A 16597-nucleotide genomic window follows, 5' to 3' on the forward strand; every position below is an offset into this window, starting at 1 on the left:
TCTGGGAAGTGTGAGAAGGTGAGCTCTAACTAATAAAAAGGGAAAACAATTTGAAAAAGTATTTTACTTATATACATGCTTTTATTTAAATGGATGGCAGCCTTATATCAGTAGCATTTGCCAATATGAAGTATGGACCAAAACACGTGTGTTACTGTTAACCATTGTACTCTTATATATTTGTGTGTTACGCCATTTGTCTTGCTTTTTAAATGACTTGTTTTTCACTGTACTATGTTTTGCAAAAGAAAATCTTTCTATGAAAAGTATTTAAAAAAAAAAAAAAACTGTTACTAACTGGAGAACAGGGAAGGTGCTAGCTCCACGCTTTTGTGCCTGCCTAACCACTTTATCCATAACCAGGTCCAGGAACTTGGCCACTCAGCATGTCCATCAAGTCTGTGGCCCACATCTCATACTGGCTGCAGTGGGCCTGTTCCTTTATAAATATGTTTTACTTTCCTTTGAAATGCGGAAATTCTCAGAAGTGTTGGGCTGAGGATGTCATAAGCCTGAAGTTGGAATGGATTTCTGAAATGTAGTTCCAGCTGAACTGGCATTTGCTGTGCTCTTGGCCACTACATCCCACCACCCAGACCGCCCAGTCTTGACACTGACTTCCTGAATGTGCTTCGGTGGTAACGACCAAGATTTCTGACGTTACAGTGTCTGTGTCCAGATCTACATTCAAATGCTGCTGAACACTGTGTCTACTCTGCTCACTTACCCACTGTGCTTCTCAAACCAAATGTCCCTGTAGCCACAGTCAGTGTAAGAGACTCTTGATGCAAAGTGGCCTCCATGGTTTAAAATAAATCTCTGCAGAAACCTGCCTGCAGCTGTGGCCCCATCCTTTGTTGTTGCTGAGCTGTAACATGACCACATGCACCCAGCCACCCTGTTCTGGGGTTCACCTCATGAGTGCTGTCTGCTCTGGTGGTGTGGGTGAGTTTCCACCTGTCTAGACCCGAGAGAGAGAGACAGTCTGGAGACCAAGGTGAGCTGCTCACCACAGACTCTAGGCAAGTGGGCTGTGGCCATCGTAAAAAATAAATAAATAAAAACGGCCGTTGATTGAGACTCATGGTGTACCCATGTGTGTCAGAGTAGAACTGCTCCCTAGAGTTTTCATTGGCTGTAATCTTACAGGATTAGATTGCCAGGCCTTTGTTCATGATGCCACTGGATGGACTCCAATCTCCAGCCTTCTGGTTGGTAGCCAAGTACAAACCGTCTGTGCCACCCAGGAACCTGTAGCCACCTTTTATTTTCTTTATCTTACCTTCACATAAGTCTGCTCTGTGGTTAACTTTCCAAACAAGAACAAGGACTTCAGGGCAAATACAGCCATGTAAAGCCTCTCGTGAGACCCATTTTATGGTTAAGAAAAAGTACAAAGCAGCCAAGTGGCCTGCACAATGGGGAATAGCCAGTGAGGGGAAGAGCTGGGTTGTCTTTCACACTGAGACCTCTGTCCTGTGGCTAACCACCCCCCACCCTCACTCCAGAGCACTTGAGCCCTTAAGAAAGAGGGTGGATGCATGCCTGCATGTGTGAGCACAGGGCAGAGTGTCACCGTCCCTGATGTACACTGACCTCCTAGGCAAGTGCACCCAGAAAAAGTCCTTCCCTGGGGATAATGGGCTGGCGGGTCTGGTGGAGGGCCAGTGGGCAGGCTGGGCTATGCCTTCCAGGCTTTGCTCGGCTTTGATGAGGAGATGCTTACTTGACCTTGAACACCAAGGCTGTATGCACGTAATTCTAAACCCATTCACTGATTTTATTACAACTTTCCCTCAAGTCGCTTAGAGGTAAAATGATGTGATTTAGTTTTATCAAACTAGGCCAGTTTCATTTGGTTAATACCCATTGTCCCTTGATTTTGCTTGTTCCTGGCAACATACATGCAGAAGCAGTGCCAGCCTCCTTGAGCACACACACAATGGTCAGCTTCGGACAATGGCCAAGTGGGAAAAAAAGAAAGGAGAGGCCACAGAGCACATAGTCATTCTTCCTCCCACTCCTGTCTCCCCTCCAATTGACAACATTAATCTTAAGGGTAGAATCTTTAAGAACCATATTCTCAAGTAACAGGAAAAGAATCTGCTGCCAAAGGGCAAGAAGAGCTTGTTCATGGTCATCATTATATTTATTTTAAAATAAAATGTTACTGTTCCTCATAGGTGCTTCATTGCTGAGGGGCAGCTCAGAGGGGAGGGAAAGTGGAGTGTTCTCACTGGCAGCTCCGGCTCCTTTGTGAAGGCAATTCTGGCCCCTTGGCCTGGCCGGGCCTATTTAAATCTCTGAGCCAGCTGTTCCAATACTTCAATTAGCTTCTCTTCAGCCAGTGAGGAGAATGTTCTAGCCAGAGGCAAGTGGTAGAAACGTGTGAGCCACCACAGTGTGGACACCTCAGACCTGTTGCTGCTCAGGCCTGGGTCAGCCATGTCACTGGCCCCAGCAGGAGAAGAAGCAGGAGGGGCCCACAAAGGAAGGTATACACCCTGCCCTCAAGGGTCTCAGACTAACCAGGCCCGGCAGAAGTGCGCTGTAGTTCAAACCCACCAGCTGCTCTGCAGGAGGAAGATAAGGCAATCTACTTCAATTTACAGCCTTGGAAACCCAATGGGGGTCACTGTGAATCAGAATCAATTCGACAGCAGTGGGTTTTTACAGAAGGTACACCTAGCAGAGGAGAGAAACCAGTTGATGTCCAGTGGACTCCAGCTCAGGGCACCCCACGTGTGTCCAAGTAGAACTGTCCCCCAGAGGGTTCCCAATGGCTAATGTTTTGGAAACAGATCACCAGGCCACCATTCTAAGACGCCTCTGAATTGACTTGAAGCACCAACCTTTTGTCTATCTTTACACTACCCAGGGACCGCCAGTGGGGAAGAGAGAGGAAATTAAAGCTGAGTTTTAAGGGAGTCACAGACATTCTCCGAGTGCCTAGTAGGGTAGGGAAGTGTTCAGGCACAGGTAACAGAGTGGGGAGAGGGACCTGTTTGGAACAGGCAGGTGGTAGGTGGGACTAGAATGGGGGGGCAGGTGGGAGATGAGTGGGAGAAGGATCTGCTCCAGGGATCAGCAGAGCTTCGTTACAGCTCAAGCAAGGGTGGTTATCGGCCATGATGAGAGAAGACGCCGGCTTCTGCCCTAGGAAAGCAGTCCCTTCCTTATGGAGACAACTATCACACCTGTCCCCTCTCCTCGGGGCATGCTGCCTTAAGAGTCCCACTGAGATAAAGAACAAAAATGCAAACTGCTTCCAAAAATAGAAGCTAAAGCAGAGTCATAGTTGCCCCGTTCACATTGCTGCCTCTGGCTGCTTCTGTTCCCCTGAGACCGAACTGTCTTTCATCCCCAAGGTGAGACTCACCTCCACAGCGCCCACAGGTGAGATCTTATCCTGGACTTTGATTCTAGGGAATTTCTATACTCAAAGAACTCACCAAGTTCAGGAATATAACCAGGATGGAGGTAAAGGTAGCAGGAGTGTTGGGGTGACGGAGTCCAGGGATGAAGCACTTCAAAGAACCAACCCCAGCGTTAAGGGAAGGAGCCCTGTAACAGGAAGGACAGGCAATCCACACGTTTCAGGGCAGCACAGACAACCTCTAGAGCCAAGCTCCCTGCCGCCCGGCTCTGTGGTTTACAGACAGGGAGGGTGGCAGTGGCTTACACGACAAAAAGAGAGTTACCTTGGAAGAACTGCCCCCCAGGGTGCACAGTGGCTGCAGAGGACAGGGCAAGTCACAGCACCCTGTCTGCCCCCTGTGCTGGCGAGCAGTCTTCATCCTGGTGTGGGAGCCCGGCATTGACAGCCACGCAGCTATGGGAGGAAGGGGACAGTGAACAGGACAGGTTGATAATGACAGCATTCTGGAGTAAAGGAATTTGGTGTTCTGGCATCATTTATAATGATGCAGTCATAAACTTTCTGCTTCAAAATAACACTTGTCCGGGCTGTTGTGAAGGTATTTCTAAAACAGCTTTAACATAAAGACCCTAAGGTGCTCTGCCACCTGGTGGGAAGTGCTGAGGGCGCTGGCTGCCCTATTGCAGGCCCTCAGACCACCTATCCGAGGGCAAAATCACCTCAGAGCTCAGAGGACACAGGTCCCTTCTTAAGGAACAGGGCTCTAGAGAGGCGTAGGCCCCACACTAAGACCAGGAGGGCTAAACCCTCAGTTTCTAGACTCCTGCCTTAGCAATCTCTCTAAGAAAATCCTGGTTGTTGGTTTCTTGGACTATTTTTGTATTCTTTTTAGAGAGGAGTACATTTGACCGCTAACCAGAAGGTTGGTGGTTCAAACCCACCTGTTGCTTTGTGGAAGGAAGATGAGGCAATCTACTTCAATAATTATTTACCACCTTGGAAACCCAGTGGAGGTCACTATGAATCGGATCCGTCTCAATGGCAGTGAGTTTGGTTTTTTTTTTTTTTTTTGGTGTCGTATAAGGAACTCTGGTTGTTCAGTGCCTAAGGCATTTGACCACTAACCGGAAGGTTGGTGGTTCAAACCCACCAGCTGCTCCACAGAAGGAAGATGAGACAATCTACTTCTATATAGATTTACCGCCTTAGAAACCTAGTAGGGGTCACTGAGTCAGAAATAACTTGATGGCAGTGGATTTGGTTTGGTTTTTTTTTTGTTGTTGTTTTGTTTTTTTGGTTTATATAAGAAGAGGAGCCCTAATGGCATAGAGGTTAAAGCATTTGTCTCCTAACCAAAAGTTCGGCAGTTTGAACCCTCTCCTGGTGCTCTGTGCTGGATGCATTCCTTCTGTGTTTATAACAGGTCTGTGCATCAGAAGATCAGTTCTTCCAAGTCTCCAGGCCAAGTACACCTCTCTCTGCAGGGGTGGGTGTGTGTTGTAGCAAACTTAAGAACTGTACTATTATTGTTGTTGTTAGGTGCCGTCGAGTTGGCTCTGACTCATAGTGACCCTATGTACAACTGAACAACACTGCCCTGCCCTGCACCAGCCTCACAGCTGCTCCCAGGGAGAAAGATGAAGCAATCTGCTTCCATAAAGATTTGCAGCCTTGGGAATCCTCTGGGCAGTTTTGCTTTGCCCTATAAGGTTGCTGTGAGTCTCAGTCGACTCAATGGCAGTAGGTTTGGTTTTGGGTTTGGTAGTAAGAAGGGAAAGGATATTTTTACCTCTTCTGCCAAGCTGTCTGCCGTGTCCTCCCCCTGCATCCAGGGCTACACAGAAGTGTGTTGGTAAACAGCGCAACCTCCCCACCCAGCCCTGGCCCCTTCTCAGCCAGGCCCTCAACACTGTGCCACGGCCCCTTCTTCAGCCAGGCCCTCAGCACTGTGGCTGCTGCTTGCCAGGCCGCAGCCTCCCCAGATCCAGGCAGTACTGGCTTTACGATTTGGCTGTAGGCGAAACCCCCATTTTCCCACAGACCTCGGGGAACACACTCTCTCTAAATTGAGCACATTGGGAAACAAAATTGTTCTCTTGTGAAGCCAAGGAAAGAAAACAAACCAGAGAAAACATTTAGAAGCCTTATTGAGATCAGAGAATTTTAGAGATAGGAGTTATCTAATCTAAGGCTCTTTTAAAAAAAAAAATTAAAAATAAACTTTTTTTTTTCTTTTTATAGACATAATACTTGTTTATTGTGGAAAACTTAGGAAATACTTACGAAAAGAAGGCATTTAAAGCCCTCCGTCCTACCACTCGTCCCTGGGTGGTGCGAACGGTTAGCATGCTCTGCTACCAGCTGCACAGCTGGAGGTTGGTGTCCACCCAGAGCCACCTCAGAAGAAAGGCCTGGTGACTGCTCCTGAAATATCAGCTGTTTACACCCTATGGAGTGTGGTTCTACTCTGACACATGGTTGCCATGCCTCAGAATCGGCTCAACACCAACTAGTTTTTGACTGGTCAGAGATGACAATTGTTCACATGCCCAGACAGGCCCAGTCATTACATACAGAACCTGTGGACCACAGGTGGAAACCACACCTTAATCCTATGTTAAACCCAGGCAATCTGCTTGCTAAACAGAGACTTTGTAAACATACAAATTACTTATGTCAGAGTTGTCAGGGTGATGTATATGGGAGCATAAGAGGCCAGGGGCTTCCCACAGCCTGGTGGAGCTCACCCTGGGCAGGCAGAACCGAACATGACTCTTATTAGGAAGTGAGACGAACCGAGAGGCCACGCTCTGCAAACACCAGCCTGACCCTCTCCTGGTGCTCTTTGCTGGGTGCATCCACTCTGTGTTTATGACAGGTCTGGGCATCAGAAGGCCAATTTCTGCCAAGTCTTCTAGGCCAAATACACCTCTCTCTGCAGGGCTGGGCGTGTGTGTACAGCAAACTTAAGGATTGTACTATTGTTGTTGTTGTTGTTATGTGCCGTCAAGTCAGCTCTGACTCATAGTGACCCTATGTACAACTGAACAAAACACTGCCCTGTTCTGCACCATCCTCACAATCCTTGCTCTACCTGAGCCCATTGCTTAAGCCACGGTGTCAGTCCATCTTGTTGAGGGCCTTCCCCTCTTTCATTGACCCTCCACTTTACCAAGCATGATATCCTTCTCCAGGGAATGGTCCCTTCTGACAATATGACCAAAGTAGGTGAGAGAAGTCTGGCCATCCTACTTCCAAGGAGCATTCCAGCTGCACTTCCTCCAGGATAGATTTCTTCATTCTCCTGGCAGCCCACGGTACCTTCAGCATTCTTCACTAGCACCACAACTCAAAGGCATCACGTGCTATTTCCGAACCTGATGTTTTCATTTAGCAATATGGTGCAGACAGTTCCGAGGCCTGAGCGGTATTCTTTGGTACAGCTGTTAAATCATTTATTAATCTCTTATCACCAGTGCTGTGATGAGCAATCTTGTTTCCTATTATTATTAATTCTTAAGATGAATTCAATATAATGCACACACACACCTGCATACACTTAGAGAGAGAGGTGCCTGGTGACACAGGCAGTTTGTGCTTGACTACTAACCTAAAAGTTGTTGGTGGTTCAGACCCACACAAAAGCTCCACAGAAGACAGAACTGCCAAACCACTTGTGCAAAGATTACAACTAGGCAAACTCTGGAGGAGTTCTACTCTTTTACACATGGGGTTGCCATGAATCGTAATCAACCCGACAGCAACAGGTTTTTATAAATATGTAGATAAATTGTAAGGCTTCTAGTAAACAGTTGCAGTGTGGCTTTGAGAAGCATTGTGCTGACAGTATATGAGGTATGAGAGCCTACTTCCCAAAACTCTGCGACCCGGGACCAGCTGGGTGGCCTTACCCTCTCTGCACCTCGGTTCCCTCATCTGTAAATGGGTATAATCGTAGTGCCCACTTCCTGGGGTTGTGAGAACTGCCTAAGCTTATATACATCCTTGCAGGGGGCCTGCTGTGGCTGCTGTGCTTGTAGTTGCCTTGTCTGGGAGGAGGAAAGAGTTGTAGAGAGCGAGCCAAAGCGACCTGCCCGAGGTCGGCAAGTTGGTAGGGGCAGAGCTGGGGGATCTGCTCTTCTTCATTGCTCTTCTGGCATACTTCCAGAAAACTCAAGGTGTCTCTTAGTAATCATGTTATCATTATTATTTCCAGAGACCTGAGTGAGGGTGGTGAGGTGGCCCAAGCCTTGCCTCAGCCCCTGCCATTCATCTCTGATACGGGAGTGGCCTTATTCAGCAGCTCCGTCAGCACTGGATGCTGTCATAGTTAGGAGGGCTTATGAAGGCCAGGATCCAGTCTCACCTCCAAGTGCCCCCCCCCCCATCCAGCACCATCCCCTTCCTTGGCTTTGCAAAAGGCACCCTATGGACCAAAGCTCTGTCTCTGAGAACAAGACCTCTCCTTCTCTAGTCTCAACATACCTGACCTAAATGGACATGGAGAAATCCTTTGGTCCTTGTTACACTGGTTTGGGGTCGCTCCCGGGGAGTCAGTCCTGCTCAGGTGTTTTTAGATGAAGCGTAAGCAGCATGGAAATGGAGGCTGTGGTATACCTGGAGAGTCCGCCCAGCCAGGATGCGTGGACGAGAAGTGGATGGCTGAGTGGGCGCTGGCCCATCACTCAGTCAGAACCACTTGCTGCCTCTGGGACAAGAGTGAAGAATGAACCAGTGAGGACTGGTTGTGAGGCAGGGGCTGGCCAGCAGGCTCAGGAGACACCCCCACCCCTTCTGCCCAGGATTGCAGTGTGCGCATGTGCCTAATATGCATGTGAAAGCTGGATAATGAATGAGGAAGACCCAAGAAGAGCTGATGCTATTGAGTTGTGGTGTTGGCGAAGAATACTGAAAGCACTATGAACTGCCAGAAGAACTAACCAATCTGTCCTGGAAGAAGTGCAGCCGGAATGCTCCTTGGAAGTGAAAATGGCCATACCTCATCTCACCTACTTTGGTCACGTTGTCAGAAGGGACCATTTGCTGGAGAAGGATATAATACTTGGTAAAGTGGAGGGTCAGAGAAAGAGGGGAAGGCCCTCAGCGAGATGGAATGACACAGTGACTGCAATGATGGGCTCAGGTATAGCACAGATTGTGGGGATGGCACAGGACCGGGCAGTGTTTCGTTCTGTTGTACACAGGGTCGCTATGAGTCGGAGCCGACTCGACGGTACCTGACAGCAGCAGCAGCAGTGTGTGCAACCCCTGGGTCACAACTTCCTCCTCACTGAGCTTCACCTTGAGGTGGAGCAGGGCTCTGTGCTCATTCTGCCTGCGCAGGGGTGGGAACAGCAACTGACAGACAACCATGAGAATGAAGACGCCGTCAACTGCACTCTGACTGGGGCTTCCTCAGCTCCAAATCCCCTTGGCACCCAGACCTTCCTCCTTCACAAGCCACTTATTTGACTCTTCTCTACTAGGTGTGGGAGCTCTGGTAGCATAGTGCCTAAGACACTTGCCTGCTAACCAGACGGCTGGCGGTTCAAACCCACCAGCCACTCCTCGGAAGGAAGGTTGGGCAATCCTACTTCTGTAGTGATACTGCCTCGGAAACCCAAAGAGGGGTCGCTATGAGTCGGGGCCGACTTGATGGCACATAACAACAACAACTACTAGGTGTGTGCTCAGTGAGAGCCGCTGGTGTCTGCTCTGCTCAACGCTGTGCCCTGGGCACCCAGCACAGAGCTGCCCCTCAGTGGGCCTCATCCACATGTGGATTGAACTCCTGCCTTAGATAGAACATGGCAAACATATAGGAGATACTTAGATAACACATGTATTTGGGCTGTTGCAGTCCTAGGGCAATGTGATTATGCTTTGCGAGGAAATCCACTTCTGAGCAGCAGTCTTGATAGTGGTTGGTTAACTCCACATCCCCTGGGGAAATGGTAAGAAAATACGGCTCTCTAATGTCAGCATTGTGAGTCAGAGAAGTAACCACCAGGATCTGGTCTGGGGTTGGTGAGCAAAAATGGGCATACCCCAGGCACACGCAGTAGAAGTGAAGATGGGGAGCATCCCACAGAGGGCTGACAACCCCAAGACAGGGAAAGCAAATGGGCCCACCAGCTTCCAAAACAGGCAGCAAGCCCAACCAGGCAGATGTCAGAGCAAGAGCTGTAAATACGGACTCCATCGATCAAGCTTTCTAAAATTGCTAGAATATGCTGGGATATGGCTTGAAGCAGTATGACCACATTTTCTGTTAAAAATGGGCTTGGTATCTGGACCCATCTGCCCCTTCAGTTCTTTAGAATCAAATGTCAGAGCCCTTCAGAGTGAGCCGGTGTGACCCAGCGTTGCATCTATCCCCATAACCTCCAGTTCTCTTCATTCCACCAGGCTGAGGTGGGGAAAGGGGGTGGGAACACCCCTGCTGGGCTCCTGTTTTGGTGGTCACTAGCTGCCATCATTTTCTGTGTAGTCTGAGAAACACTGAGGAGAAGAGCAGATTTCTTGGCTTCTCCCAGGATGTGCTGGGCTCCTGGTGAGGAGTCCTCTCTTAGCCAGGGAGCATCCTCAGGTGCTAATGTGCACCTCGACACCAAGCCCAGGTGCATCGAGGCAACTTTGACTCATGGAGACCCCTGTGTGTCAGAGGAGGACTGGGCTTCACAAAGTTTTCAGTGGCTATACCTCTTGGAAGGAGATTACCAGGCCTTTCTTCCAAGGCACCTCTGGGTGGACTCAAACCTGCAACTTCCTGGTTAGTAATGAGCATGTTAACTGTTTGCACTAACCAGGGACTCCACTGTGTATGAACCATGTACAGATTAATGTGTCCCAGAGTCAACCTTCCTCAGGAAGAGACCATGTGGCGTATTAACAAAATGCAGTCTTGGGAGATCACCTTATTACCTTATTTTGTGCAGAGACCATAGTTCCATTAAGTGCTGCCCTTTCTGATTGTAGATCACTGGTATTCAGTTTCTGAACCAGCATTCCTCCTGAGGAGACTGTTACCTGCAATAAAGGTGATATAGACATTTACAAACACAAGGAAACTCCCTCCCATGTTGCTATGTTATTGTCTTGGTTGCCTTTTTACTATATTTAGTGTTTCATCATCATTTTCTTTCATTGTGATTTCTGACAGTTCTTCACAAACTGAAGGACATCTTGAAAGTTTACATGAAGTACATTAAGAATGGTAGCCACAATTTTCTGACATAACTACTGAAGAAATGTTTCTTGCTTATCACAAGGGCTGTGGCTAAACTGGGCTTCTCTCAAGAAATGATATAAAATGAACTCTAATGAATTAACTTCACATCTTTCATGTTTGTTCATCACTTTATAACACAGTTAAAATATTCTTATTGTAATGAAAGGAAGGCTACCCTGATCTTTTACAAAAAAAAAAAAAAAATCAAAGAAATGCCATTTAAACAAATTGAATCGCCCTGTTCTTCCTTCACCCCCGCTGTCTTCTCTGGGAAGCACAGCTACTGTCCTGTATCCTCTCCTGTGCCTGTTGAGCAATGTATCAGCTTTCTACTGCTGCTACAACACATTACCACAATCTTAGTGGCTTAAAATAACTCAGATTTATCCTTTTACAGTTCTGAAGCTTGGAAGTCCAAAATGGGCCTCATGGGGCTGGAATCAAGGTGCCGACAGAGTGGTGTTCCCTCTGGAGGTTCTAGGGAAGGATCTGTTCCTTGCCTTCTCCAGCTTCTAGAGGCCACCTGCCTTCCTTGGTTTGTGGTCCTACCACTCCAACATCTGCTTCCGCTGTCACATCTCCTCTGTGACTCAGACCTCTTGCCTGCCTCTATAAGGACACTTGTGGTGATACTAGGCCCACCTGATCACTCAGGATCACCTCCCTATCACATCTGCAGCATCCCTTGTCCCATGTAAGGCAGTATACTCACAGGCTCTGGTGAGGAGGAGGTGGGCATCTTTGGGGGTGTGAGGAGGACATTACTCCTCCTATCACATGCTGAGAGAAGGCAGCCTATGTACACTGCCTTGTTGCTGATTTCTCCAATTTATGCCATTCAGTCCATTAGGAGAGAACTGGTTCCGTTAGCCTGTCCTTCCCCACTTGAGCAGGATGGTCTCCAGGAAGTGCACACTCACACCAACCTAAGGCCTTGCCCAGCTGCCTCTGCTCTTCAGAATCTCCTGTTTGCTGTTGCTTTGTCACCTCTGAGGATATTGAAGGCAAGGCCCTGGTGAGGGCTCAAGTCTATAACATGACTCTACACAGTTGTGCCTCCCTTGTCATAAGAAACTTAGGGTGTAAGTGCTCGACTGCTAACCAAAAGGTTGGTGGTTCAACCCCCCAGCTGCTTCATGGGGGAAAGATGTGGCAGTCTGCTTCTGTAAAGAAATCTTGTGGGGCACTTCTGTTCTGTAGGGTCACTTTAAGTCAGAATCTAGTGAATGGAAATGGGTTTGGGTTTTTGTTTTTGTGGGGTTTTTCTAAACACACTTGGCTGCTAATGAAAATAGTTGTCCGATCTACCTGGAGGCACCTCAGAAGGCCTGGTGATCTGCTTATGAAAACTCAACCACTGATAACTGTGGAGTACAGCTCTGCTCTGACCACAGGGTTGCCATGAGTCAGAATCAACAGCATCTGGCTTGGCATTTTGTGTGTATATGGGCAGCAGCCCTCGCAACAGCTACAAGAAGAGGGCAACATAGGGGAGGCTAGGGTACTCCCTGAGAGCAGGAAGAGGCAGGAGTTAGAATAGGCTAGCAAGTCTGAGGGCTTCCAGGCAGCTTTCTACTGCTGAATGAGCATTTGGGATCCCAGTCTATGCATTATGAGCGCAAAGAAGCAGGAGGCTGATCACCAGCTCCACTTGCATCCCTCCTGGCCCTGGGGCTGGCTTCTCTCTAGACCCAACTAGACCTGTCCATGCTGGTACAAAACTGCTTTATTTCAGGCTATTTAGCAGGAGACAAATGGCCTCTTGGACAAAATTGGTCTCCAGTGTGGATGTGGACAGAATGGCCCTTAGGACATTTGAGGCAGCAAACATAGGGCCATTGACTTCCCACCAGGAACAAAGTCAATTGCTTACAAAGTATCCCAAATGGTCAACTCACCATTCTGGGGTTATTTTCTTTCTCCAGTGCAGGGATCATGGCAGTGGTGAGAATATACACACCTGCGGATGCACAGGCAGTGGGGAGCTGGGAGGGAGCTGGCCTCCTGTGCTGTAGGGTCATCCCTTCAGGGTGAGGACACCAGATCTGTTCATTTGCAACTACCCATGCCCCCAAGAGGAGTCCCTGGATGGGGCAAGCTCAGTTACTAACCGAAAGGTTGGACATTTGAATCCACCCACAGGCATCTCAGGAGCAAGGCCTGCTGATACACTTCTGGAAACCAGCCAATGAGAACTCCATGGAGCACAGTCCTACAGTGACACACGTGGGGCTTCGTGAGCTGGAGTCGCCCCATGCAGTGGGCTCAGGCTGTTCTGTTTCTCCTCCAGTCTCATCAGGTGTTTGGCTCCTCAGCAATGGAAAGCCAGACACCCTAGAAAGAAGCCATGGAACCTCAAGTACTGAGAGGAAATGAGGTCCGCACTACATGGAGGGAAAATGAGCCTACTCTGGGAAAATACACATCCATTAATTATGCATAGTCTGTACATAAAAAGTTATGAATGTGAAATGTGAAACTTACCAATACTGCTTATATCCCAAGGGTAGAATTAAGGGAATCTTATTTTCTATGCTATACATTTTTCTACTGTTTGTAATTAAAAAATTATTGCAATTTGTTGTAATAATATTCTTACAATTTTCTAATTATTTCTGTAATATATATATATGATGTATATGATTACAGAAATAATGTGTGTGTGTTATAGATATAAAATGCTCTCAACGACTAATCTAAAGGTTGGTGGTTTGAACCCACCCAGTGCTGCTGCAGAAGAAAGGCCTGGTGATCTGCTCCCATAAAGATTACAGCCAAGAAAACCCCATGGAGCAGTCCTACTTTGCTGCACGTGGGGCTGCCCTGAGTCAGAGTATAAGTCAATGAGTTATATATAAAAACACTTTTAATGGACTGAGGAAAATACTGCAGAAGTATATTTGATAATTAAGATATTCACAATATATGGAATGAGAAGTGTGGATAACAATCCCATTTTTGTAAGGAAAGACGTGTCAAAATGAAGAGAAATTGTCTGGAAGGATACATTTTGGTGCACTAAAATGTTAAAATATCTCTGAATAATGGAATTATATAAATAGACCATTTCTATTGTCTTCTTATGCTTATGTGTATTTTTCTAAACAATGAACATATATTGTTTTTTTATAAAAGGTTATGGTTATTATTATTATTCTTTAATCCTTTAACCCAAAATAAAGTAGGAGACAAGTAAAGAGTTCAAAAAGGCAGGGGTGGTGGAGCACAGGGCATTTTGGGGGGCAGTGAAACCATTCTACATGATGCTGTAATGGTGGGTGTGACATTATGCCTTTGTCAAAACCTATAGAACATAATGAAAAGATACACATAGACATGTGTTAATTGTGCCTCGTCCATGCACATGAAAAGGAGCTCTGGTGGCTTAGTATCTAAGGCATGTGATTGCTAACCAGAAGGCTGGTGGTGGTTCAAACCCACCAGCCACTCCGTGGAAGGAAGACTGGGAAATCCGTTTCCATAAAGATTTACCTCCTTAGAAACCCAGTAGGGATCACTGTGAGTTGGAATTGACTCGATGGCAGTGAATTTTTGTTTGTTTGTTTGGGTGCACATAAAAATAGGAATATGGACTATGAAATTGAGCAGTACTGCTCATCTCTCAAGGATGGAACAAAGAGTGAGCTCTAATATAAACTATAGGCTTTAGTTAACAGTAATGTATCAGTATTGGTTCATGAGTAATAACAAATGTGCTACATCAATGCAGGATGCTAATAACAGGGGAAGTAGTGTATGTGGGGGAGAGGGCCTATGGGAACTCTGTACTTTCTATGCAATTTTCCTGTACATTAAAATGGTTCTAAAAATTAAATCTTTTTTTTTTTTTTTTTTTTTTTAAGTTTTAGGTAAGATGGGTCCCTGGGCTTTTTCCTGCCTAGGCCTAGAGGTTTCTGCTTGAATAGCTCTCTCCATCTCTGCCCGGACGTCCCCATCGGTTGGGCTAGTGGCAGAGCTAGCAGGAGCAGGCTGGCACCGTGCACAGGCCCTGGACTTGAATCCTGGCCCTGGCACCTACTTGCTGTGTGACTGAGGGCAAATCAATGTAGCTTTTTCAGCCCAGGCTGCCTTATTGGTGAACTGGAGATAGTGGCTGTCCAGCCCACCTCCTAGGTGGCAGGTGAAGTACAAATGTGCTGAGTGACCCAGTGAGCTGACAGCCCTTGTACACATTGGGGGTGGTCACTGCACTGCCATATAGCTTGTAATGTTGAGGGTGACGTTCACCCAAAACAGCATGCTTAGCTGTTCAGGGTCCAGTTCCATTTTGGAGTGAGCCACCTTGTTAATATTTGTGGATTTTAAAGTCTCATGCACACTTGTTCTCAAACAGCTGTCGACCTCCATCTCACAGCCTTGACCACTTCCTTTGTATTCAGCGTGGGTGCCTTTCTCTGTGATTTAATTTGCAGAGAAGTAGAAAAGACTTCTGCCAAAGGCTATCTGCCCCATCAGCCTGCCCTGATGGATTGTCATAAATGACTCCTTTGAGCAAAGGAAATGGAAGTCTGGAATCAGATTACCCATAGCTCCCACCTCCACAGCTCAAGCCCCGAAAGGGGGGAGGGTATGGGCTCTCTCCGCCTGCCCCAGAGGCATCACCAGTGCAGGACGGGCCAGAGCTGGGGGATCCCCTCTGCCCCTCTCCTCCCTGCCCAGGAGATGCTCTTGTGTTTTGTTCTGTTTCATTTTCTGTGAGAATACTCCTATGTCCATTTAGACAAGTTAGACATTACTACAGAAATACTCCCTCCTTTAGGGCACAGCCAGGTGTTTTAAAGCACCCCTTAGGAATAGTGGCAGGGAAGGGTGGCATTGGTGGTCCTGTGCTGGAATTCTCACCTTCCATCCAGGACACCCTGGTTAAGTCCTTGGCCACTGCTCCTCACACAGCTACCCACCCTGTGCCAGGGGAAGCTTACGTGTTGCTCTGATGCTGAGCAGGTCTCAGTGAAACTTCCAGACTATGACGGACGAGGAAAAAAGGCCTGGTGATCTACTCCCAAAGGTCAGCCAAGTATATGACTATTCACACCCAACAAGCGTTTCCTATCCCTGAGAAGGAGATGAAACATCTATCTTCCTGGCAATTTATAATGCTCCAGGCTCCAAGCCTGCCTTCCAAGGCCCTTCCTGGGCATCCTCAGAGCCAGCAAAGAGAAACAGAACAATCTGTTAAAGTCATAATCATATAGAAATATTTAAGTCTATGTGCATGTGTGTGTGTGAAAAGATTTGAACTTAGGGAGTCCCAAAGAGGCTCTGAGTTATGCAAGGTCCTGCACCAAGCCCACACAGAGTGGAAATTAGATGGCAGACCTCCCCCTCCTTGACTCATGAAACCATGCTGAATCCCAGACAACACCAGTGTAAACAAGAAGGAATTAAACCATTATTTGCAAGTTATTGTTCCTTACGATGAAGATGGTACCAGGAGCTCCTTGCCTTAGTTCATAAAGCGCCAAACCATGGGACTTATTGGCCCTGTGAGCCAGTGTCACTCTCCTGCCCCAAAACCCTTCAACATGCCGTGCTCCCCACAAACTAACTGAAGACCCCTCAGCCTGGCACAGCAGACTTCTGGAGAATCTGCCCCATCTGCTCTGTTATGGATTGAATTGTGTGCCCCCAAAATATGCAGTCCTACCTCTAAAGTGGGTCCTAATCCCACCTGAGTGGTGTTTTTATAAAAGAGATCCGGAGAGACATATAGACGGAAAATAGCCACATGAACATGGAGTTCCACTGTAGCTTCAAGAACACCTGGAGCTACTGAAGCTGGGAGAGACAACAAAGGATCTTCCCACTGGAGACTTCAGAGAAAATATGGCCCTGCCAACACCCTTCTTCAGACGTCTAGCCTCTAGAACTATAAGCCAACAAATGTCTGTTCTGATAAGCCACCTAGTTTCTGGTAGCATAGTGGCTAAGGCACTTGACTGCTAACCAGAAGGCTGGTGGTTCAA

The 16597-nt window shown here is 47.4% G+C and overlaps 1 protein-coding gene across 1 annotated transcript in view; it reads right to left on the reverse strand.

Annotated features, from left to right (window-relative positions):
* Positions 1-2291: 2291 nt before the first annotated feature.
* The window catches only part of DHRS12 (dehydrogenase/reductase 12), an 87445-nt gene continuing 73139 nt past the window's right edge, over positions 2292-16597 (reverse strand). The window contains 6 exon segments of the mRNA XM_007945248.1: positions 2292-2451; positions 3683-3788; positions 3791-3832; positions 7997-8087; positions 10304-10408; positions 12509-12570. Of these exon segments, the coding sequence (XP_007943439.1) occupies positions 2292-2451; positions 3683-3788; positions 3791-3832; positions 7997-8087; positions 10304-10408; positions 12509-12570 (566 nt within the window).

Source organism: Orycteropus afer, unplaced genomic scaffold, assembly GCF_000298275.1.
Source record: "Orycteropus afer afer isolate SDZICR_OR568_19922 unplaced genomic scaffold, OryAfe1.0 scaffold00134, whole genome shotgun sequence".
Taxonomy (NCBI): domain Eukaryota; kingdom Metazoa; phylum Chordata; class Mammalia; order Tubulidentata; family Orycteropodidae; genus Orycteropus; species Orycteropus afer.